This window comes from Carcharodon carcharias, chromosome 5 (genome assembly GCF_017639515.1).
Source record: "Carcharodon carcharias isolate sCarCar2 chromosome 5, sCarCar2.pri, whole genome shotgun sequence".
Lineage (NCBI taxonomy): Eukaryota > Metazoa > Chordata > Chondrichthyes > Lamniformes > Lamnidae > Carcharodon > Carcharodon carcharias.
Genome location: NC_054471.1, coordinates 126,509,359 through 126,534,883, shown reverse-complemented (window position 1 = coordinate 126,534,883; position 25,525 = coordinate 126,509,359). Strand labels below are relative to the sequence as shown.

Sequence of the window (25,525 nt, the reverse complement as noted above, 5' to 3'; positions counted from 1 at the left end):
CTGGTTTCTATGCTTTAATAGGACTGTTAACTTCAGATATGGTCTAAAACTACCAGTTGCCAACCAGCCACTTTTATTGGGTGATAATCACTAAAATTAAACACATTCCCCCAGCCTAATGGTCTCTCATATGGATATGAATGACAATAGCAAAGCTGGGTTTATTGTTCATCTCTAACTGTCCTGAGAAGGAGGTCTTGGGCTTTCTCTTTGAGCCACTGTTGTCCTTGTAGGAATGGTGCTTCCACAATGGTGCTATGTAAGAAATTCCAAGATATTGATCCAGTAATGATATTACAGGAATGGCAATATACGAAATGCATCTTAATCCATGTTACACCTGCCTCTTAGGTTACTTTAATTACACTTGTGTTTTAGCAGCACATGCGAAATTAAAGGTATGATGCTTGAAGGATAACAATTTTAGTACATAAGAACATATAAAAGAGGAGCAGAAGTATACCATTCAGCCCCTCAAGCCTGCTCCACCATTCAGTAAGGTCATGGCTGATCTGATTTTTGTCTCAATTCCACATTCTTACCCATCCCCTAATTACCGTGACTCCCTTATAGATCAAAAATCAGCCTTGAAGATATTCAATGATCCAGCCTTCTGTGCTCTCTGGGGTGAAGAATTCCAAAGATTAGTGGCCCTTAGTTCCAGATTCCCCACGAGGGAAAACATCCTCTCAGCATCTACTCTATTAAGCCCCTTCAGAAACGTTTATGTTTCGATAAAATCATCTTTCATTTTTCCAAACGCCAATGAATATAAGCCCAAACTATTCAATCTTTCCTCATAAGACTTCCCAGGAATCAACCTAGTGAACCTTCTCTGAATTGGCTCCAATGCAAGTATATCCCTCTTTCAACAAAGGAAACCAAAACCGAATGCAATACTCTAGGTATGAACTCACCAATCTCCTGCGCAGCTGGACCAAGACTTCCCTACTTTTATACTGCATTCCCCTTGCACCAAAGAGAAGCACTCTATTTGCCTTCCTAATTACTTGCTGTACCTGAATACCAGTTTTTTGGAATTAATATACAAGGGCATCCGGATACCTCTGCACTGCAGCTCTCCATTTATGTAATATTTTATTTTATATTCTCCCTACCAAAGTGGATAACCTCACATTTTCACACAATATATTTTATCTGCCAAATGTTTGCCCACTCACTGAACCTATCTATAGATTGGAGATTCTTTGTGCCCTCCTCATAACTTGCTTTCCCACTTACAGTAGCTTTGTATCATCAGCAAATTTGCCACATCACTGCCACATCATTCAAGTTATTAATATTACTAATTTTTGTTAGGTATTATATTTATTAACTTTTTAATAATATTTAAAGTTGAAAGGCATTTTCAATTATGATCCAAAAATAAGAATTTTCAGATTCCCAAGTGAAATATTTGTTTTTGGTATGACTGATGTACTCAAAATAGTGTATTTTCTTCTTGAAGCATCTATTGAAAACTAGGGATTAAAGCAAAAATGCACATGATGCTGTTTCTGAATAGCACAAAGTCAGTTGTTGAGAGTCCTCTGCAGTGTTATCATATTCATGATGTTCTTCTGATTTGTTTTTTGAACAGATATGTTCTTTGGAGAGACAAATCTTTGATTTCCTTGGCTACCAATGGGCGCCTATCCTGGCCAATTTTTTGCACATTGTCACAGTGATTTTTGGCCTTTTTGGGACTATTCAGTTCAGACAACGGTACATCATCAGGGTGAGTAGAATACTTGAAGCTTTAAAAACTGTGTTATTGCCTGAGTAAAGAGATAAAGAGGGCAGTGAAGCTGTCAGGAAAAAGATGTTAATTTTTCATGCTTTTTAAAGAGGTAACTAAACTGGAAAATTAAACAGAGAAGATCACAAATCATTTTGTCTTACTTGGTCTTCAAGTTAATCATTTGAAACATATTAAATACTGGTATAATTTTCCACCATTTTAATTTGATATAAGGACCTTATTTGATTTGATATAAAGGATTAATTTGATGTAAAGGATCAGTTATTTTCACAGACTGTAATATTTTCTGTAGCTATGCACCATTATTTTAAATTGATAGCCTAAACATTACAGTAAACTTTTACATTGTTGAGTTGTGATGCATGTGATTTATAATGCGTGCATAGATGCTGCAATTGCAAAATTCCTATAATTAAGTGGTCAAAACACTGAGGTGCATAATGTTTAGCATTACTGAATGGGAAGTAACAGCTGCATTAATGTTTTCCATGTCAAAACTAAAGTAAAAGTTACCACAGACACTTTGAATAGGTAAAAGATAAACTATAGCTCATTTATCGTTGATTACTCTGTTTACCAATGTCGTAAGCAAGAACAGAACAAGTTGATCATACAAAAGTAGGAAGGATGAATATTTCTACTTTTCTACACACATTGCAAAATTAAACAATTCCAATATCGATTGGCTTTTGTGCAGTTCTTTGATATGTGCTTCTGGTGCGTATTGGGGGTGCTGAAGCAAAACTTGTATCCTAGATTTCTTGTATGACTCCCTGAAAAGTGAATTTTTGCTTTGCTTCATTTATAATATGCCCTGTGTGATTGTGATTGTTGAATCTCTTTAATTTGTGAGTACTAATGTTTATCTACACAAGAACACAGATAACAATGTGAATTGAATGTATTGAAAACAGAGTGGGAAGTTGAGAATTTTTTGGGAGTGGAAATTCAGTGCAGAGAGGAAAGAAGGTGCTCCATTTTACCTTTAACACTTGTAGTATGTTTGTATATGCTTTTGGCAATATGTATTTAAAATTAGGAACCTGAAACTAATACATTAATAAATTAACAATTTAAACTAGTTGTAAGGTAAGGGTTAATGGTCTGGCTATGAGTGTTTGTTATGTGAAACACCAGATCAGAGCAATACTTGCTAATTACAACAATGCTTGTTAATTGTAGTTGAATAGATACTGTTGAATAGAACAATTTGAATTGAATAGAATTGTTAATCACAGCAAAATCACTAGACTCAGTGGATAAAAACAAAAGAACTGCGGATGCTGGAAATCCAAAACAAAAACAGAATTACCTGGAAAAACTCAGCAGGTCTGGCAGCATCACCGGAGAAGAAAAGAGTTGACGTTTCGAGTCCTCATGACCCTTCAACAGAACTAGGTGAATCCAAGGAAGCGGTGAAATATAAGCTGGTTTAAGGTGTGTGGGGGGGTGGTGTGGTTTGGGTTGGGGGAGAGAAGTGGAGGGGGGTGGTGTAGTTGTAGGGACAAACAAGCAGTGATAGAAGCAGATCATCAAAAGAACACATAGGTGTTGAAGTTGGTGATATTATCTAAACGAATGTGCTAATTAAGAATGGATGGTAGGGCACTCAAGGTATAGCTCTAGTGGGGGTGGGGGGAGCATAAAAGATTTAAAAATTTTTTAAATTAATGGAAATAGGTGGGAAAAGAAAAATCTATATAATTTATTGGAAAAAAACAAAAGGAAGGGGGAAGAAACAGAAAGGGGGTGGGGATGGAGGAGGGAGCTCAAGACCTAAAGTTGTTGAATTCAATATTCAGTCCGGAAGGCTGTAAAGTGCCTAGTCGGAAGATGAGGTGTTGTTCCTCCAGTTTGCGTTGGGCTTCACTGGAACAATGCAGCAAGCCAAGGACAGACATGTGGGCAAGAGAGAAGGGTGGAGTGTTAAAATGGCAAGCGACAGGGAGGTTTTGGTCATTCTTGCAGACAGACCGCAGGTGCTCTGCAAAGCGGTCGCCCAGTTTACATTTGGTCTCTCCAATGTAGAGGAGACCACATTGGGAGCAACAAATGCAGTAGACTAAGTTGGGGGAAATGCAAGTGAAAAGCTGCTTCACTTGAAAGGAGTGTTTGGGCCCTTGGACGGTGAGGAGAGAGGAAGTGAAGAGGCAGGTGTTACATCTTTTGCGTGGGCATGGGGTGGTGCCATAGGAGGGGGTTGAGGAGTAGGGGGTGATGGAGGAGTGGACCAGGGTGTCCCGGAGGGAACGATCCCTACGGAATGCCGACAGGGGGGGTGAAGGGAAGATGTGTTTGGTGGTGGCATCATGCTGGAGTTGGCGAAAATGGCGGAGGATGATCCTTTGAATGCGGAGGCTGGTGGGGTGATAAGTGAGGATAAGGGGGACCCTATCATGTTTCTGGGAGGGAGGAGAAGGCGTGAGGGCGGATGCGCGGGAGATGGGCCGGACACGGTTGAGGGCCCTGTCAACGACCCTGGGTGGAAAACCTCGGTTAAGGAAGAAGGAGGACATGTCAGAGGAACTGTTTTTGAAGGTAGCATCATCGGAACAGATGCAACGGAGGCGAAGGAACTGAGAGAATGGGATGGAGTCCTTACAGGAAGCGGAGTGTGAGAGGAGCTGTAGTCGAGGTAGCTGTGGGAGTCGGTAGGTTTGTAATGGATATTGGTGGACAGTCTATCACCAGAGATTGAGACAGAGAGGTAAGGGAAGGGAAGTGTCAGAGATGGACCACGTGAAAATGATGGAGGGGTGGAGATTAGAAGCAAAATTAATAAATTTTTCCAAGTCCCGACGAGAGCATGAAGCAGCACCGAAGTAATCATCGATGTACCGGAGAAAGAGTTGAGGAAGGGGGCCGGAGTAGGACTGGAACAAGGAATGTTCCACATACCCCATAAAGAGACAGGCATAGCTGGGGCCCATGCGGGTACCCGTAGCCACACCTTTTATTTGGAGGAAGTGAGAGGAGTTGAAGGAGAAATTGTTCAGTGTGAGAACAAGTTCAGCCAGACGGAGGAGAGTAGTGGTGGATGGGGATCGTTCGGGCCTCTGTTCATGGAAGAAACTAAGACCATCCTGCTGGGGGATGGAGATGTAGAGGGATTGTACGTCCATGGTGAAGATGAAGCGGTTGGGGCCAGGGAACTGGAAATTGTTGATGTGACGTAAGGTGTCACAGGAATCACGGATGTAGGTGGGAAGGGACTGGACAAGGGGAGAGCGAAGGGAGTCAAGATAATGAGATATGAGTTCTGTGGGGCAGGAGCAAGCTGACAGGTTCGGTCTCCTGGGACAGTTCTGTTTGTGGATTTTGGGTAGGAGGTAGAAGCGGGCCATCCGAGGTTGGGCAACTATCAGGTTGGAAGCTGTGGGAGGAAGATCCCCAGAGGAGATGAGGTCAGTGACAGTCCTGGAAACAATGGCTTGATGTTCAGTGGTGGGGTCATGGTACAGGGAGAGGTAGGAGGAAGTGTCTGCGAGTTGACGCTCAGCCTCCGCGAGGTAGAGGTCAGTGCGCTAGACAACAACAGCACCACCCTTGTCAGCGGGTTTGATGACAATGTCAGGGTTGGACCTGAGAGAATGGAGTGCAGTAAGTTCAGAGAGAGAGAGATTAGAATGGGTGAGAGGAGCAGAGAAATTGAGACGACTAATGTCGCGCTGACAGTTCTCAATGAAAAGATCAAGAGAAGGTAAGAATCCAGAGGGAGGGGTCCAGATGGAGGGAGAATATTGGAGGTGGGTGAAAGGATCCATTGAATGGGGAGAGGACTCCTGCCCAAAGAAATGAGCCCTGAGACGAAGACGGCGGAAGAAGAGTTCAGCATCGTGCCGAGCGAAATTCATTGAGGTGAGGGCGTAAGGGTATGAAACTAAGTCCTTTGCTGAGCACTGAACGTTCAGCATCGGAGAGGGGAAGGTCAGGGGGTATAGTGAATACACGGCTGGGGCTGGGATTGGAAGATGGGGTGGGGACGGAGGGACAGGCAGGGGTGGAGGGTCCTAGATGGGTTTTGGTGTCGATGAGTTGTTGGAGCTTGCGTTCCTTAGCACTTGAGAGAAAGAGAAAGAAACTCAGTGGAGGCTGATCGAAACCAGGCAGGTAATCACAGTGGGATAGGAAGTAGAAGTCCTTAAATGGCTAAGCAAATGAAAGATCACTTGGAAATACTCTAACCAATCAGTAGCCAATCATGCACCCAACTAACCAATCCGCATCCAGAAGAGGATTCTGTATGAACTCTTTCATAAACTATATTCTGTATGTAAGCCCCTGAAAAGTCCCACGTAGCAGTATTCAAGAAAGAAGGCGGAAGACACTTATCAACAGGAAGCATTCCGGTGAACTAAGCAGAAAGATCTTGGTCAAAGATCACTCCTAAGTCATCTCAGGTTGACCAGTTGAGGGGTAACTGATGATTTAATTGAAAAGGCTTTGTTTAAAATTCTCAATAAATGTGTTGGATTTGGCATAAGATTGTGTCAATTCTACTTCTAGGTCTCTGAAATTAAGAAAGAGGTAAAATTATCTTCAATTTTTGCAAGCCAGTAAGAGACTGAGTAATTGGCTAAATAATGGCTAAATACAATAAAAGTACGGAAGAGTTAGTGACTAGATATATCACTAAAATAAATTAAGGTGTTAGAACCTTTGGTTAAGGAGATAAACACAGTGAGGATCCAGTGGAAAAGGCTGGCAAATAGATGGAAGGTTCTCTAGCTAAGCAACGATTAATAAAAGCCATATGGCTTCTGGCTTATCAGATACAAGTCCAGAGACAAGAGGAGCTAATAAGACAGTTAGAATTAGAAAAAGCGGAGTTACAAGGGAAAACCAGTGATAAAGGACCCACAGGAAACCTGTTCATGAGTAAACTCCAGGAGGAATGGGAGAAGGTCTGGTGTAATGCTGAAAAGCACTAGTGCACTGAGCTGTTGACTAAGTGTAAGCAAAAAGTGCGAGGAGTTAAAATGGGAGTGTAGGTGTAATGAGGAGAGAATAGAGAGGGACGAAAAAGGGTTGGAAGGTGTAAATGCTGCCTTCAGGGTATTATGAAATGATCACTGTGAGTCATCGACAATGCCAGGTCCAAACACGTGAATTGAAACAAGAAATGAGTATGGCTAGGGATACTCTTTGATTGATATGACTGGGAAAGTGGCGCCCGATGCCAGAGCCCAGTTTGGAGGGCACTGTGCTCTGCTGCATGTCCTCTGGGTGCTAGAGAGGCCAGAATGATGGTAACCATGAGGCAAGAAAAGTACATGCTTGATGGAGATAATTTGCCAATTTTACAGAGTGGTACCTGAACAATGACCATAGTCAGAATAAAGGCACACTCAAATCCCAAATTGATAACTTGCCATTAAATAAGTTGCCCCTCAGGGAGGGGGGACACAGGTCATTATAGATGCTAGGTATGGATTAATTCCGTAGACTGTGTCGTCATGTGGTCATAAAGTGTGACAAGATGTCTCTAACGGAGGTGTGTGTTAAGGTTAAGGGAAGAAATTGTGGGGTTTAAGGCAAAGGCAAAAGACCAAGAAACAGATGTGAGTAGATTATTAAAAGAGCTGGAGGAGAAATAAGAAAACTTCAAAAGGTGAAAGAAAAAATGGTGTATTAAGAAACAGTATTTAGAGAATCAGTGTTTGAATAAGAGTAGGGATGTTGAAACTTGTAGGGAAGCAGTGTAGCCAGAAGCAAGAGGTAGAAACAGCTGAGACAGTGGAGATGTAAAAGCAGCAAGCAGAGCATGGATTTAGGATGAAGAAATTAATCTTAATGCCTCTGAAGAAGAGGTTGGCATAATCTTCTTGGTGAAATACTAGAAGCAGGTTAAAAGGAATAAAGAAAAATTTAAAAAGACCCACAGCGAAAGTTAAAATGTGGTATGAAAGGAAAAGATATCTGGCGTGTGTTTGAGCTAGCTTCCTAATTTGCAAATGAAAGTCGTTTTTTCTCTCAGTTTGTGTGAGTATGTGAGATTGGGAAGGTGTGATTCAATCGTTTGAATGCCTATTTTTTGTGTGTGTCAGCTTCACTGCTCTGTACACTGAACTAAAAGCTGTTTAACCCTTTGTGGCATGGCCTTGGATGTTGCTTTAAGTTTATTGTTTGTAGTTTTTGCATTTGTTTTATAGGTGAGATTTTAAAGTAGTCCAAATTCTACTTTTTCTTTTCCTGGAGCTCGAGATCTGGGTTTAGTACATTTGGCACTTAGTGTGTTTATAACTCATTATAGGAGTTCATATTACTAAGGTGTGCAGAAATATGAAAGTGTTTAAATTGATTATTAAATGTGTCCATCTTAATCTAAGAATGTGCACTCAAAATTTGGATGTAAAAGCAGCTAGCAGAGTATGGATTCAGGATGAAGAAATTCATCTTAATGCCTCTCAAGAAGGGGTTGGCATAATCTTCTTGGTGAAATACTAGAAGCATAGCGCTTCCCACCATGACGTCACACTGGATGGGCCTCAATTGGCCCGCCCACATAAAATGGCAGCAAGGCCCGCTTCTCCGGTAGGGATCGGCTCCCCGCCCACCGGAGATTGGGTCGGATCCGCCCGTCCAACAGGCAGAAAATTCTGCCCAATGGGTTTGAGTGAGGATATGGATGGAGTGTTAAGATTTTGAATCAACACAGAAAGGGAAAATGCAGATAGCATCGGCAATTGAAATTGGTTTAAGTAAGGAAAAGGATAAATTAATTTATGATGGAAATAGGAGAAATGGGGAAAAAATTCTGTTTTTTTATCGCTAAAGGACTGCAAGGTTGCAGTGTTGACTCTTTGACATTTACCTGTGTGGGTGTGAATGCTTGAATTTTACAAGCTGGGGAAGCTTTGCTCTCTTTTAACTCCTTTTTCTGAAGTGAGAATGTTGACTCTTTTTTGTTTAACCGTGAGAATTAACTTTACTTTAGTTTTATTAGAGCCTTTTCTTAAAGGTGCCTGAAGAAAGAACAGGAAATGACATATTTTTTCTTGTTTAAAACATCTTTTGTGTTCTGTATTTAGTTAATTAGTGTTGGCCTAAATTAATGAGCGTTAATGTGAATTAGTATCAAGGCCAAAGTGAAATTCTAGTTAGTATGATGAATATTGGGGCATCTTAATTCCAGATATAAAATCCACATATATAGGAGGGGGCAGTTTTGAGTTTTGTTTCCTGTTTGACAGTGTTTGATTGGATTTTGGGACTTTTGAGGTGAAGATTGTTGTTCAGTCGCCTGGGTTGTATTAAAAAAGCTCAAAGTTTGGAAATAATTGGAGTTTGAATTATATGATTGGACAAATCAGCAGAGCCATGGGCAGAATTGACCGGTCCTGTGGACCAGTGGGTTTCATGGCGGGTGGGAGTGGAAAATTTGGAGAGATGCCAAAGTCGGAATCCCGCTGGCAGGAAATCAGTTTGGAATTTTCCCTTCACCACTTTCACGGTGAGCTGATGGCAGGTGGGGTTTCCTGCTGATCCATGTTGGGAATGCTATTTGTATGCATTACCATATCATGAATACTCAATAAAAACACTGCTCGCCGAAATCATGTTTTCTCCTCCACCCCAATGACAAGCCAAGCCAGTGGGAAATTAGACCAGTCTAAATCATATTCAGGTAGAACTGCCGTGCAGCTATCTGCCCTTACTTCGCTCATGATTTTGAGGTGAGCACAACATTCAAAGCCTACCTGCAACAATGCAGCTCCAGTTTCTCAGCAATGTCAGTGAGATACCTTACTGGTGGGGATGTTGGGTTGGCCTGCTCACAGTAAGTGCATCTGTACGTTGGGAAGACAGCATTCACTATGTGCTGTGGGTCTCAGGCAGGGCTGCACTTTGAAACAGAGACCAACATTGCGATCGACTTGGGGTAGGAGGGGGAAGGATGACAAAGAAGTTGGTGGGGGCTGGGTGGGGGGTGATCTCTGGGCTATGGTGGGGTAGGAGAGGCGGGGGGAAGGATGATGGAGACATAGGGGTCAATGGGCTATGGTGGGGTTGAGGGGGGAAGGATGATGCAGACAGTGGGAGAACGGGGTATTGTGGGGTTGGGTGAGGGGGGGTGGACGACAATGGCAGGCAGAGGGGAGACCAAGGGTGAGGAAACTGGAGCCTGACATGGAAGACTAGAACACAGACACAGAAGTGGGGGGGAATGGGAATCAAACTGTATGAATGGGAGGAGCTGCATGCTGACTCTGGAATAGGAGTGGGGAGGGGGTGTTGTGTTAGTGCGGCACAAGAGTGATGGGTTGCTCAGAGAGTCATGGAAAGGCATGGAGAAGGGAGACTGTGTTGTGATCAGTCATGAAGGAACTGGAAAGCTCATTGAAAGACACTCATAGCCCCTGATCTGGGGCCAAAAGGTCATCCCTGATCTGGGGCCAAAAGGTCAGAGTGAGAGATTAAAGGCAGTTCTGGGGCTTTCTGCACCTCATGGTCAGGATGAGGGATCAAAGGCAGTACTAGGGCTTTATGGGCCATGCTAGAGGGCTATGTATGGCACATACGTCGTAGTCTCACGCCAGGGAGGGTCAAGGCCGGTGTGTTCAGTTGGGATAAGGCACAGCTTAGTGTCCAGGGTGTGTTCAAGGTCTTACAGTAGGTGGTGATGGGATAGTCTGGCTTGGTACTGGGCTGCAGATGGGATGGACATGATTAGGGGAAGCATCTGCAGCCTGTAAACTGGGAAAATGTAATAAAGGTAGGGGGTTATTTGAAGCTCTCTTGGAGGAGTTTCCCCTTTGTATGAGACCATGCACATAGATGGGGAGGGGTGAGGTCCACATGGGGCATGAGGACATTAACAGTGATGGGTTAGGGGGGAGGGCTGGAATGTCCACCACAGTGAAAATGGGATCCAGGGTTACTGGGGGCAGTTGGAGAATAACTGGAGGGTGCTCTATCTGCTCATTGTGAAGTTCCATGAAGATTAGAGGGAGCTGAACACTGACAGGGGAAGGGCCGAAGCTGGTCTCAAAGTAAAAATGCAGCACCACCATTGTGAAAACCCGAAGTTGGTACGCAGTTTAAAATCAAAACTGGAAAAGAAGCTACGTGGGACGGGTCTGAGTCAGTGTAGGAAGAGCCCACGGCTGGACTCAGGAGCTATTTCAGGGGGCACCCTCAAACTGCTTAGAGTCACAACATTGAAATAGAGCCAGAGCTGAGAGTAAAGAGGAAAACTTCCTTGAGAAGGTCCATTGGAGCCACTGCCTTTTGGTGCACTTCAACAAGAGACTGCAGGAGTCACTGGCTTCACAACATTGTTGCACCATTTGAGCATTAACAGTGTGAGAAGGGAAAATGCAGGCAACTGTTAAGGAAGCACAGCTGCTGCATATCTGCCAGGTCATCAAAGAAAGCCTCTAATGTGCTTCCTCCAGTTGGCATGGATAATGTGCCAAAGGCCATCCAGTCATTGCTGAAGTTGAGCTTGATCAATAACCAGATCAGAGATTACAGGGATGCCTTTGGGAAGGTGGCACATTTCATGAATGTGTCCTAACCTCTTCTAACCTCTGTGGGATTGAGATGTCCAGTATCAGGGTTGGCACCTTGGTCACCTAGATCTGTGAGTTTGCACCTCAGCTGCAAGGCTGTATCAGTGACAAGCTAGTAGCACAGATGCAGCCCTAGGGCATGACAGTGGCTTTCTATTTGCCCAGTATTTGTTAATCTGTTGCATCCCAGTCTACAGGGAGAAGGAGGATTGAATAATGGAGCCAGTGATCTATGCTGCCATCTTGATGGCAATGATCTGATTGAGAAGGAGAAGGGCCTGGTCCCGCCTTGCCCAGCTTCGAGAGGAGGCGCAGCCTGAGGTCCACATTCCAGGGGAGCCCCAACAACACCCAGAGGATGAGGAGGTTAGACCCATCCCACAGAGGCAATTTGCATGACCAAGGGGCTACTGAAGAAGACTTTCCTATCTGGAGATGAGCGAAAGACAATGCCACAAACGTCTGCACTTGTCAAGAGATGTGGTGGATCATTTCAGCCACATTCTGTGGGAGGATCTAACGCCCCATGGACTGGGAGGACATCCCCTACCAGTGTTGTTGAAGGGCGCCACCATGCTCAGTGTTTTTTGGCCTGTGGATCATTTCAGGAACCTAGAGGAGAAATATGCAGCATCTCAGTCCTCAGCATGTAAATGTATCAAGAAGGTAACAGATGCCCTCTACAGTAAGGCTCATCATTATGTGAAGTTCACACTTAATGAAGCTAGCCAGCCTGCTAGCTTTCTGGGGTTTGCAGTTATCTCATGCTTCCCTGCACTACAGGGTGCAATCGAATGCACACATATGGCTTTGAAAGCTCCATGGCAGCAGCCCCTGATGTTTATTAACAGGAAAGGGTTCCACTCCCTGAATGTTCAACTGGTGTGCAATCATCAAAAGCACATCATGCACGTTTGTGCCAGGTATCCTAAGAGTTCCCCTGACTCACATCCTGAATCAATCCTAAATGCCTCATATATTTGTAAGGCCTCTGATTATAGGGCTGGCTGCTTGGGGATAAGGGGTACCCACTCAAACAATGGCTCATGACACCAGTGCGTCATCCTCAGATTGCCTCAGAGGAGAGATATAATGCAGCTCATAGGTCAACCTGCTCCATCATTGAGCAAACCATTGGCATCCTGAAGATGCACTTCTGATGTTTGGATCATTCAGGTGGGGCTCTGCAGTACTCGTACTCTCCACAGAGGATGCCTTGCATCATCGTGGTCCGTTGTGCCCTTCTCAACCTGGTGCTTCAAAGGAGGGGATCCCTTCCCAGAGGGAGACGTGGAAGATGCTGAGAGCTCCTCGGACAATGAAGACTCGGAAGGACAGGAACCTGAAGAGGGAGTTGAGGGTCAGCTTCCATGTGAAGATGCCATCAAAGAAGCATGATGTGGAAAACATGCCCGTGCCACACTGATAGCCACATGATTCCAGAAGAAGTAAGGTACAGGCAATGGGACACAGCCACATTCCCTCTGTCCCTTAATGCCATGCCAGTGCACTGAAAGGCCTTTACAACCAGTAACACTGTGACCAAGTTCAGCATTCAGACTTGCAACTTCAACCCTCATGATTTACTAGGGCCTAATCTTTGGTAAGGTTGGCAGCGAACCCTGTATCCATACAGTCTGGGAAGTGAAAACTGGAAAGTGCAAACACTGTGTCAAAAGACTTGATGCAGTCATTGCCACTTTAATTAGAAATTTTTAGTGGACACTGAGATGTGCGCATGTTGGAGAGACCATCATGGTTGCAGGCCTTATGCTTTGGCACTACCGATGAAGACGGCCATCCCATTTTGAGAAACAATTACAGCCAACTCTCCAAGGCCATTGAGAACACCTAACTCCGTGTTGTCTTGTAAGGATGATAATGCATTTTGCAAACATTTCCAGTAAAGAGTTTACACATCTCCTTGACATAACACAAGGTCGAGTAACTATCATGACTCAGCTACACATTGCATGTATGTGAGGCTCACAAAGGGAGGTGATCACTGAGTGGGAGCATGGCTCACCCTCGCAATAAGAGGACATATAGACGCATCTGCACAGCACATTCAAATGACAAGACCATTCTCATGAGCAACAAATGTATTTTCAAAGGTGCATGATATATAGAGTGATTGAATAACCCATGACCCAGGTGTGATGTCAAAGTTTCTTAATTTTTCCATCCCTACCATTATGTCTTGATGTATCCACAACATCTGCAGCAGAGGTAGAGGCAGCCTGCTGACTGCTAAGCCCTGTTGTCTTTGATGACTTTGGCAGGCATCCTCTAGAGGGCCGGGATCTGGAGGGCCCCGGCCTGCTTTGGGTCTCATGTTGTGGGGCTGGTGCACCCTCCTCGGCATGTACGGCTGGAGGTGATGGAGTCACAAAGAGAGGGGATTGGGATTGGCTGAACACTCTTGGAATCACATGTGATTAAGTCGTGGAGGACTCAGCTGTATTCGTTTTCCGGGAGAGTCGTTTGCTGGGAGAGGTCGATCTTGCCTTCCCCATAGGAGTGAACTTTGTCTTCACCTCCCAACTAGGCAGCATCCTCCTCCAAGTGATTAGCTCCTGATGTCTGCCATCCCTCCTCCCATCTGGGATATCATCCTCCAGTTGTGGGTGAGCTTGGCCTGCATGAAGACAAATGGATGCAATGTGATGAGAAGAGATGGAGGATAGGTTGGGAAGCAAGAATGCCTGCTGTGTGTGCTGAGCCCACCCTAGTAAAGGCTGAGGATGCAGTTTGTGCAGCATGATAGATGAGATTCTGGTGATGTGAAAGTATCCATGAAATGGTTAGTGCTGATGTCTCCCACACTAATATTGTGTGAGATCCCTGAGCAATGCAACCCTTTGAGTTCATGCTGCCATTACGAAAGTGTGAGATCTAGTTCTGAAGAAGATTCATACGGACTCAAAATGTTAACTGTTTCTCTCTCCATAGATGCTGCCAGAACTGCTGAGTTTTTCTCGCATTTTCTGTTTTTATTAAAGCAAAGGTTAATGGCCCAGGTCTGCACAAACCTTGAGTCTGGTAAACATTAAGACATTGCTTATGTGTGTATGGAAAACATAACGGTGCATCTTACAGAGTGTTAGAGGCACCTTAGGCAGGAGTGTAAGGCAAGGCTTAATGGACTGGTGCATTCAGAGCAGTGTTTGTTATGTGGAAACTGGATAAGTACATCAATACTTGTTAATTGCAGTGATGTCGTTGAATCGGATAGAACTATTAATCACAGAAAACTAGTTGAAATCAGCAGAGGCTGATTGAAAGCTGACAGGTAATCACAATGGGATGAGAAGAAGACCTTACCTGGCTAAGCCAACGGAAGACAACCTGGGAATACATTAGCCAACCTACAGCCGATCATGCACCCAACTAACCAATCCACATCCAGATGAGGTAGTACGAGTTATTTCATAAACAGTATTCTGTTTGTAAACTCCTGAAAAGACCCACACAGGACAGAAGACAGAAGATATATATTGACAGGAAGATTCCCAGTGAACCAAGCTGGAAGATTTCAGTCAAAGATCACTTCAGCTATCTACAGTCATCTCAGATTAACAAGCTGAAGAATAACTGTGTGATTTAATTGAAACTTTTTTTGTTTAAAATTCTTAATATGTGTTCGATTTGGTGTGAGGTTGTGTCAAATATAATTCCAGATCTCTGAACCTAGAGGTAAAATCACCATGTGGTGATGGTGGGGAATAAATATTGTTTTCTGCAGCCACAACCTGAAGTCCCAAAGGATATGTTGCCTGTCAGGTGCTAGGTTTAAGAACATCTCCTTGAGGGTGGAGAAAGATTTGGAAGAGGGGGAAAATCCAGATGTTATGATCCATGTAGGAACCGATGACATAAGTAGAATTAGGAATGAAATTCTGTTGATGGGGGTTGAGGAGCTAGAATACAAATTAAAGTGCAGTACCACAAAGGTAATAATCTCTGGTTTAATATCTGAACCATGTGCCAAGTGGCACAGTGACAAACAGATTAGAGGTTTAAATGCAAGCTTAAAAGCTGGGGTTTCAATTCGTGGGGTGCTGGCACCAGTAGTTGAGGTGGACTCCACTTAAATTGAGCTGGAATCAGTGACCTGGCGAATCAAATTAGGGTGGCATATAAAAATAAAAGGGGGGAAGGGTCAGTTAAGGGTAAATTTATAAGTATAAGGAGAAATATCAAAGACTGTAAAGCAGAGTTGCAATTTGGCTAAAATGATGTTAATATTATCAGGAAGGGAAGAGAGTTTAATAACAGTAGTAGAGTATTAGCGAATAAGGCTACATCAGGAAAAAATGTTAAAAATTAAAGGCACTAAACCTGAATGCTCAAAGCATTTGTAATAAGATAAATAAATAAATGGCACAAATAGAAATAAATGGGTATAATGGGTTTTTATACCACTGAAACATGGTATAAAAACAGAAAATGCTGGAAATACACAGCAGATCAGACAGCAACTGTACTGGCAGAACCAGTGAAGAACTTCAAGTATTTCATATTTGTAAAGAAAAATATTGGAGAAAGGAATGAAGCCAACAAATTCCCTGACCCCGATAGCCTACACCCCAAGGTTTTTAAAAGGTGTTTGCAGAGATAGTGGATGCATTGGTTTTGTTGTGGCAACAAGGCATTTAGAATGATTAGGCAAATTCAACCCGATTTAATAAATCTCATACTTACCTGTAATGCAGCATTATTCTGCCCCTCAAAATCATCTGTTGTAAAATGTTGCATGTCACATTTCATGTCCATCACCAATAAGGCTGCACACTGCCCAAAGAGCCTTGTACAATTTATTCTAATAAGTACCACGTATGCTGAGACTTCAAGAGGAAGAAATTTGTTTGCATAGCAATGCTTCTGGCAGCTCTACGCAGAGTTATGCAGATTCCCTAGGGCAGGCAATGCCAAAAGCCACTACTCGTGCAGCTTTCTTCAATGATGTCAATGGTCAATAGAAGCATTGCTACACAAACAAATTTTTCCTTCAAAGCTTTGCCCTTCCTCTATAAACAGCACAAGTTCAGAAAGTTAGTTCAGGATTCACTTATATACTCCTGTAATTCCATGATTCTTTCATGGTAGATTTCATTTCGCTGGCTGTCCCTCAGTTCGTGGATCACATTTACAGGGCCATGAGTTTCTGCATGGGTCTTCATGTGACTGAACAAGCCAATTTTCGACCCGCAGATATTTGAGCACATGGGGCAGGACGTTCCACAAGGTAGCGAGCTTCGGAGTGTAGGATTTGCTTCCTTTTCTGTCTCATTATTAAGGCATTTGAACTCAAAGCATAATGCAACTTGATGGACAAGTTGTCACCATTTTGAACAATTGGTAGCAAGCTCTTTTCAGTCCTTTGAATGTTTTTGAAGTGTTTTCTTTGTCCTACCCTGAAACACTGGCCATTTGAGAGTTGAGAAAATAGGAACTGGTAGAGGAGATTATATTCGGCCACTGGGATAGAACATCCAGCCCGTTGTAGTTTATTTTACAGGAGTTTTGCTTGAATGCTTGTGGAGCTGGCTTCAAGAAGGGCACTAACATTTATTTGATGGTCCTCCCATTGAATCCAGGGGATGCAGCAGAGACATTGATGTTGGAGTTTCTCTCATGCTCTTATGTGTTGCTGATACACAGTCCAGATCTCACTACAGTGCAGGGGTGTGGTTATGACAGCTGCTCTGTACACTTTTGTTGACTTGTGGAGGTCTTTGTTGTCAAACACACATTGCTGTAGTTCATAGAAGACTGTGCTGGTGCAGCTGGTGTGCTGTTGGATCTCCACGCCAATGATGACCTTTGAGAGAGGCAGCTGCCAACTTATGGGATATGTGCTCAATGTATTTCAGAGTCTCCCCTTCAAGATATATGGAGGGTGGGTATTTGGCTGACCAGGTGTGGTTTGATATGAGTTTTGTGTTGGCAACATTCAAGGACAGGCCGAGTCTCTTGTATGCAAAATTGAAGAGATTGAGAGTGGCTTGCATCTGGTACAGAGTGGGCAATGACACTGCAGTCAACAGCAAACTGTAGATCATGTATGTCTGTGGTGATCAGTTTAGTTTTGGCATAGAAGAGACTGAGGTGAAAGAGTTTTCCATCTAGTTGGTATTTAATACTCACACCAGAGGGCAGTTGATCTTTGAGGTTAATAGTCATTGTCAGGTGGATTGTAAATAGTATGGGGGCTATCACACAACCTTGCTTGACACCAGTGTACATTTTGAAGGTGAGTGTTTCAGATATCCCATTCAGGACAGTTGCAGTAATATCATCATGAAGCAGTTGCAGGATTGTGATGACGTTTCTTGGACATCTAAACCTTTGGAGCACAATCCAAAGAATCTTGTGATTTACCGAGTCAAATGTCGTGGTCAGGTTGATGAATGTAATGATGAGTTCCTAGTGTTGTTCTCAATATTTTTTTGAATTTGTCTGGCAACAAGGACCACGTCAGAGGTTCCCCTAGAAGGTCTGAGCCACACTGTGTCTCTGGGAGGATATTCTCATCTACAGGAAGAAGGTGATTCGAGGGAATATGTGTCAGTATTTTCCCTGCTATGGACAAGAGGGAAATATATTGATAGTTTCCACAGCATGATTTATCGCCCTTCTTGAAGATGGTTTCAAATGTTGCATTCTTGAAGCCTAGCATGGGGGTGAAAAGTTCCTTTTCCTCCCCAATGTGTAGGATGAATGCATGGAATCTTGATGTGAGCAAATGCCCACTACCTTTGAAGACCTCAGCTGGAATATCACCGTGGCCTCAGACTTTGTTGCTTTTCATCCATTTGAATGCTTATTGCAGGTCTTCCATCGATGGTGATTCACCTATGAATTCTACCACAGGGTACTGGGGGAGAGCCTGGAGAAAATCAGCTGCCATTGTGGATTCATGGTTGAGAACTCATTGGAAATCTTCTTTTCAGCATTGCTGTGTAGCATTGTCATTCTTAAGAAGAGAAACACCATGCTGTGAGCCAAGGGGATTTTGTCCATCTGACCTTGGTCTATAGATGGCGCTGGTGGCTTCAAAAAAGTCAGCACATTGTCTGATCTCTTGGGCTTTCTTTTCCCACCACGTGTCCTTTATCTTTTGTCTTTAGGAGTTAGCCTTAAGCTGTTGGAAAGCCACCTTCTTGGCTTTGATTTGATCCCACTGTTCTGAAACTGGACATAAGATTTTTCAGGTTGGTGGTGAGTTGCACTTGGAATTCCTCTCTTCAGGCTGCTTTAGGGCTGAGACATTGATATTTTTCCTTTTGGTCTTTTGGGTCTTGCAATGTCTTGGTACTAGGTGGATATTCACCAATCGAACAAGTTAATGATATATCCAACAGGCACCTTTCATTTATACAACTGGGGATTTCTAGCAGTGCATCCAAAATGCTATTCCAGATGGCAAAACTATGAGGCTCACTGTCAGCCTTTCTTGTAGATGATGTATCCCCCTACTTGTTCCTTCAGCTGCCCCTCCCCAGGAAGGTGAGTCTCACTGAGGGTAGTGATGTCAATTTGGAGTCTTGATAGCTCATGTGATATGATTGTAGTTCTTCTTTCTGGACGGTCACTATTTGAGATTATTGTGAGTGTTCTAACATTCCAAGTTGCAAAATATAATGTTTTCTTTCTTTGACCATGAAGTTGGCAATCCCGCAGGTTAGCCAGTCAGGAGAAAGTTGGATAGTCTATTTTTAGGGCACCTTTCCTTGCCCCTATCCTATTTAGGGTGAACAGAGGCTATCCTGAAGAGGACTTTTCAGTCACAGATTCTACTGTCCAAAGACACCTCTGTCCAAAAACAGATGTCTAACAACCTTCATGCATCTGTCGCCCGTGTGCAGATTCTCGACTAGGGACTCCAAAGTTCACAGCCCTGTCCCTGTCTTCAATTCATCCATTGCCATTGAACTTGACAAATGGGCCTGCACATGACTTTGTTTAACATGAGAAGCTTGGGGTGCAGTCATTGACTACATGGTCTTGACAGTTTAGTGGTCAGATTTCAGTGATGTGTTGAACCATTATATCAGGAACCATCTTTCCTCTGAAGCCCTCGCCCGCCTTCGCAGCCAGTGCGACATACAATCTTCCATTGTCTGTTCTGCCATTGAGGACTTATTAGAATTCATTTTGTCTGGCCCCTCCCCCCACCTTGCTGCCATGGGTGGCCCTACTAACAGCAAGGAGCTCCCAACAGCATCACTCAAGGGATCATCAGAGTACAAAGCCTCTCTACCATGGCAAGGTGGTGATCCACTGATAGGTTTACAGGCCTCAAAAATGCCTATTTTATTAATTTTCTTGTCATCATTTTAGAACAGAAGCAAAGCCCTCAAAGCAGTAGCAATGGACTGAAGGTCCTTTCTTTTTCACCTGTTTACTTACAACAACTTTTAAATAAACTTATCATCCAGGGGAATATATTAGCCATATAGTTCTCTCCTATTTCCTTTGCTTTCATTGACTTCTTATAGTGATTTTCCCACACCTCAAAACTCTAACCAAACAACTGATCTATTTGTTTTCTTTTACTGCATTGTTACACTTCAGAAGCTTAGCCTTATACAGGAAAAAAAAATCATTTTATTTTACATATTTGCTTCTTTCCTGATTAAGGATTCCACGTGACTACAAATTGATTGCTGTCATCCTTTCGTTTCACTTTATTTTTCTTCATTTCTTTGGCATAAACTATACTCTCATGGTCCATCACATTTTCAGTTTTCTATTTCTTCTCCAGAGTTCTATTGCAGTGCTTCTGAGCACATATCAGTTTCTCTTTATTATAAACACTTCTAAGATAGAAGGTTTTCTTTCATATTTTGAATTTCTGTGTTCCCATCAGAGATCAACCAGTATCGTGAAGATGAGAAATTACTGTGAACAAGCCTCAAGCCTACTTATATTAGCTTGATTAACCACTGTCCCAGAAGTTGTGACAAAAATATAATAATATTCATAATGTTTTTTAGGTTTATTGTGAAGTAGGTTTATGGGTGTGATTATAGTTGGGTCTCTCTGTGTGATTTAATTACTTTTGGAGTCAAATAGACCGCAAGCTTGAAATCATCAAAAGAAACTAGGTGTAGAAATGTGCTTTACATACTAATGAGTAAACATGGATACAGGTTTAGTATGTAAGGTGTGGAGGGAATTTGCATTTTTAAATAAATGAAGGGATTGTTTGGATTTCAAATGGATCTTAGTCTGTTTACAACTAGCCAGATAAGCAAGACTAAGGAATGTGTATTTTTCTCAAAGGTTATTGACAATATTGGCAACATGTAAGTTTTTTATATTATGAGGAATATACAGTTTCAAAGACATATGGGACATTAGACTTTACATGTTAAAAAGAGAGAAACTTATATAAAGGAGAATGAAAGGCTATGTGGAAAAGGTGATGTAAGATCTAACAGGAGTGTGTGAAACAGCCTTCAAGAAGCCTCCGGCCATTTCTACATAAGTCTGCTATGTAAAATAACTGAAGTTGCAGACAAACCATTTGGAATTCCACTGATAAGTAGGTATTGCGTTAACTTGTTGAGTTTGTTTTAAATCTAAAATCTATTTTGGACTGTTGCCTTAAAGCGGGTATATAACCGGGAGTGAGGTCCTTTAGGAATTTTAGGATTTAATATAGTAATAAGTAATTGTAGTCTTATGTGTATGCTTGAAATCTTTTATTTTGTTAATAAATATTTTAGTTTAATTTTTAAAATCTCTAAAGGAGATGGACTCATTTCTTCAGAATTTAGTGCACATATTCTCATCATAAATACAAATTGCAAAACAGTTGTGATATCGTGATCAAGTTTGCCTTGTGGATTTGGTTCACCTGGCACATATCATCTGCCACATCATAACAAGGTTGTAGCTTCAAGCTGTTCTATAACTTTGAGCACACTATCTCAGCTGACAATTCAGTCTGGTACTGATAGAGCACAGCACTGCTGAAAGTGTTGTTTTAGGATGAGACATCAAAATGAATCCAATTATGCCTGCTTAGGCGGATGTTAAAGATCCCGTGGTATTCTTTAAAGAAGAGTAGGCCAGCTACACCAAAATTTCTGGAGGATCTCAGCGACAGGGGTACAAGAGATTTATTAGGCTCTCAATTTGTTTATGCATGCAATAGAATATTTTCCAAAGGTAATTTTCCCAGGGAATATTTAAGTAGTGCTTTTAGGTCCCCAAAAAATGGTCCTTTCTGCCCTTTAACCTTACATAAAGTTTGTTGGTTCAGGATTGTCACGCACATTATTTGTTTTTTAACATGTTTTGGACTTTTTTTGCACTTTTAATTTTTCATATTCATAACAGTAACATTTCAGTGAACTTAAAATACATTTTAATCTCCTTAAAGTATTGCAGTAAACATTCCCCTAAGAATTCCTCTTGCTGTCAGCAAACTTGAGGACGATCATGAGTTCCAGAGAAATAGTCAGAGAAAGGTCAGCTTGCATATGCAGCACAAACCACCCATTAAAAGTATGTAAATCCATGGACCTTGTCAGCCTAATTAGGCATGGCAGAGGAATTATAACTTTGCTATCTACTGTTCACCAGACAGGCCTTTCTCCAAGTTGAGATTGTGACTTTTGAATTGACCTCACATTCCTGATTCTAGCCTTTCATCCTAACAGTGCACATCAGAAATCTGGGCATCCACTCTGCGCAGTTACTCAACCATTTAAAGTAATGATCAGAAAATTGTACACAGCATGTTTCCAGATTTCCAATATGTACTTCCAGCAGGCATGGTTCCTAACTAGAAGCGCAATGTCAGAAAATGATCTCTTGCATGTCATTTTGTACTACTAGCAAACATGAGCCTTGAGAAGTTGAAGGAGTACTTGAGCAGTGACAAACACGCACAGCTTGAGTTTAAGTAAATGACAGTGCATCATGCAATGGCTCAAAGTGTGATGTCCTTAGAGGAAGCAAGTGTGGCAAGGCTGTCAAGTTTGGTACATCTTGAATGTGTGCTTTATTGTGATATGGGTATAAGTGAAGTTCAATGAAGGAGCATTGAGGCTCTTTTAGGGCTTAACGTGGTCAAGAAGTAATAGTGGAACATGTTGGCAGACAGAATTTTGTGGTATGCAATCTTTGATTGCGTGGCAAATGTGTGGTACTGTTGGCAAATCTTACCTTACCAGGTTGTGCACAAGCCTCTTTTGAATCTGTTTTCAGTTCCTGCAGGTAATGTACATAGTGTTCATCCTAGTGCCCATCTGCTGCAAGGCAAAATGCATCCTCTCTCTGGGGAGAATGTCCTGGAGTGCCAAACAGGCAAACTTACCTTGCAACTATCTCATCCTGTAGTATCTCCACTTTATTTGCCATGGAACATGAGGCTGAGTGATGCATTCCTCCTTCAGTTACCTATAGCCTCAGTCTTATGCTACCATTTCAGGTTTCCATTCATTAAATTCCCCTTGGCAGCTCCTTCCCCTTTTGTCCTTTAATCTCGACTTAGTAAAATGTCAACATTTATTTTAAGTTTTCGTCAAGGTATAAAAATGCCAGCTTCCTGCATAAAGCCAAAACTGTACAGACAGCTTTAGATAATTATGTAGCTGAGTTGAAATCGCAGAATTGTTTAGTCAACTCATAGCACTCTTGGTTTTCTTTGGGCCACAGCTTGATATTCAACCTATACATAGGGAAGATCGTGGCATAGTAGTAATGTCACTTGACTAGAAATCTAGAGGCCTAGGCTAATGTTCTGGGGCATGAGTTCAAATCTCACCATGGTAGCTGCAGGAATTTAAATTTAATTCATCAATCTGGAATTGAAAGGTAGTAAGGGGTGCACAAGGAGACAGGAGACTATACCTGAGTGAGCTGGAGATCAAGTGAATAGCAAAGTAGGTTCAAGCGGGAATTCGGTGCACAGGGGAAAGAGGTGTCTTAAGTAAGGTTTATTGCACACTCGTAAAGTGTGTTAAGTATTAATTAGATTTATCAGCTCTAGTAAGGTTTATCAATAGTTGTGAGGTTTATTAAATTAAGGCCAAGTAAAATTAATACAAGTAAACCAAAGTAAAATATGGCCAACATAAGTGAAGTGAAGTTAAGACATGTCAGGTCAGCTCGGTCATGTAGAATGTGTGTCCTGTGGTATGTGGGAAGTTGTGGACACTACCAGTGCCCTAGACAACCATATGTGTACAAAGCAGAAACTTGACCTCCAGGTTTCGGAATTCGAGTGGCTGGAGTCACTGTGGTACATCTGCGAGGCTGAGAGCTACTTGGATAGCATATTCAAAGAGGTAGTCACACCACAGGTTAGGAGCACGGAGGCAGAAAGGGAATGACCACCAGGCAGCCCAAGAGAACCAGGCATTCCAAGAGAACCAGGCAGGTAGTGCAAGAATCCCCTGAGGTTCCGCTCGCTGATCATTTTTCCATTTTGAATTCTGGCGTTGGTTCCTCGGAGCAGTGCAGTCAGAGCCAGCAGGGGAGGAAGAAGAGGGGAACAGCAGAAGTGATAGAGGATTTGTTAGTTAGGGTATCAGACAGGCATTTCTGTGGCCTTAGAGCTGACTTCAGGATGGTATGTTGCCTCTCTGGTGCCAGGGTAAAGGATGTCACAGACCAGCTGTATGACATTCTTCTGGGGGAGGATGAACAACCAGAGGTAGTGGTCCACGTTGGTACCAATGATTTAGGTAGGAAAGGGGATGAGGTCCTGAATGCAGGTTTCGGGGAGCTAGGAAGGAGTTTGAAAAGCAGGATCACTAAAGCAATAATCTCAGGATTACTTCCAGTCCCACGTGCTAGTGAGCACAGAAATTGGAGAATTGAGCAATTGAACACATGGCTGGAGAACTGGTTTAGGAGGGAAGGCATCAGATTTCTGAGGAATTGGAACCAGTTCTGCGGGATGAGGGACTTGTACAAGTTGGACGGGCTGCATCTTAGCGGGACCAAGGCTAATATCCTCACAGGGAGGTTCGCTAGCTCTGTTGGGGAGAGTTTAAACTAGATTGGCAGGGGCATGGGAAGCTGAGTGGCAGGTCAGATTTGAGAGAAGCAAAACTGAAAAAAGGAAGTAGAAAAGCAGAAGGCAAAAATAAAAGATAGACAGAGCTTAGGCAAGCATCAAATAGAATCAGAATAGAAAATGATGTTTGAAAGAAGCAGAATTAAAGGCATTCTATCTGAATGTATGGAGCATTCGCTAAAAGATTGATGATTTGAATACACAAATTGAGGTAAATGGTTATGACTTAATTGCCATCACGGAAATGTGGCTCCAGGGTGACCAAGATTAGAACTGAATATCCAGGGATATTCGATATTTAGGAGGGATAGGCAAAAATGTAAAGGAGGTGGGGCAGTGCTCTTAATATGGGACAAGATCAGTACATTAGTAAGAGAGGATCTTAGATCGAAGGAGCAAAATATAGATTCAGTTTGGGTGGAGTTAAGAAACAGCAGGGGGCAGCAAATATTGGTGGGAGTTGTTCATAGACCACCAAACTGTGGTGTTAATGTTGGGCATGGTATGAATCAGGAAATTAGAGATGAATGTATCGTGGGTAATACGGTAATAATGAGTGACTTCAAGTTACTCATAGATTGGGCTAACCAAATCAGCACTAATGCTCTGGAGGAGGAATTCCTGGAGTGTGTATAAGATGGATTTCTGGAGCAGTATGTGGAGGAGACAACCAGGCATCGGACTATTTTGAATTTAGTGTGTAATGAGGAAGGGCTAATTAATAACTTTGCTGTAAAGGAACCTTTGGTAAATAGTCACCATAATATGATAGAATTTTGCATAAATTTTGAATATGATATAGTTCATTCTGAAACTAGGCTCTTAAATCTGAAGAAAGAAAATTAAGAAGGTATGATGGGCAAGCTGCTATAATGGATTGGGAAAATTCACTAAAAGATGTGGTGGTAGGCAGGCAGTGGCTAGTATTTAAAGAAATACTACACGGTCTACAACAGATATATATTCCTCTAAGGCACAAACACCCAAAAGGAAAGGTAAATCAACCATGGTTAACAAAAGAAGTTAAAGGTAGCATTAAATCAAAAAAAGTGGCTTATAAGGATGCCAGAAAATGTGGTAAGCCTGAGGATTGGCAGCAATTTAGAACCCAGCAAGGGAGTACCAAGAAACTGATTAAGAAAGGGAAAAGAGAATATGAATGCAAACTACTGAGGAACATAAAGGCGGACTGTAAAAGCTTCTTTA

General features: G+C 42.5%; 1 protein-coding gene across 1 annotated transcript in view; it reads left to right on the top strand.

Moving 5' to 3' along the window:
* Positions 1 to 849: 849 nt before the first annotated feature.
* The window catches only part of nkain2 (sodium/potassium transporting ATPase interacting 2), a 418,979-nt gene continuing 394,303 nt past the window's right edge, over positions 850 to 25,525 (top strand). Inside the window, exons 1-2 of the mRNA XM_041187394.1 lie at positions 850 to 855; positions 1,601 to 1,738. Coding sequence (XP_041043328.1) covers positions 850 to 855; positions 1,601 to 1,738 — 144 coding nt within the window. The remainder of the gene's footprint in view (positions 856 to 1,600; positions 1,739 to 25,525) is intronic.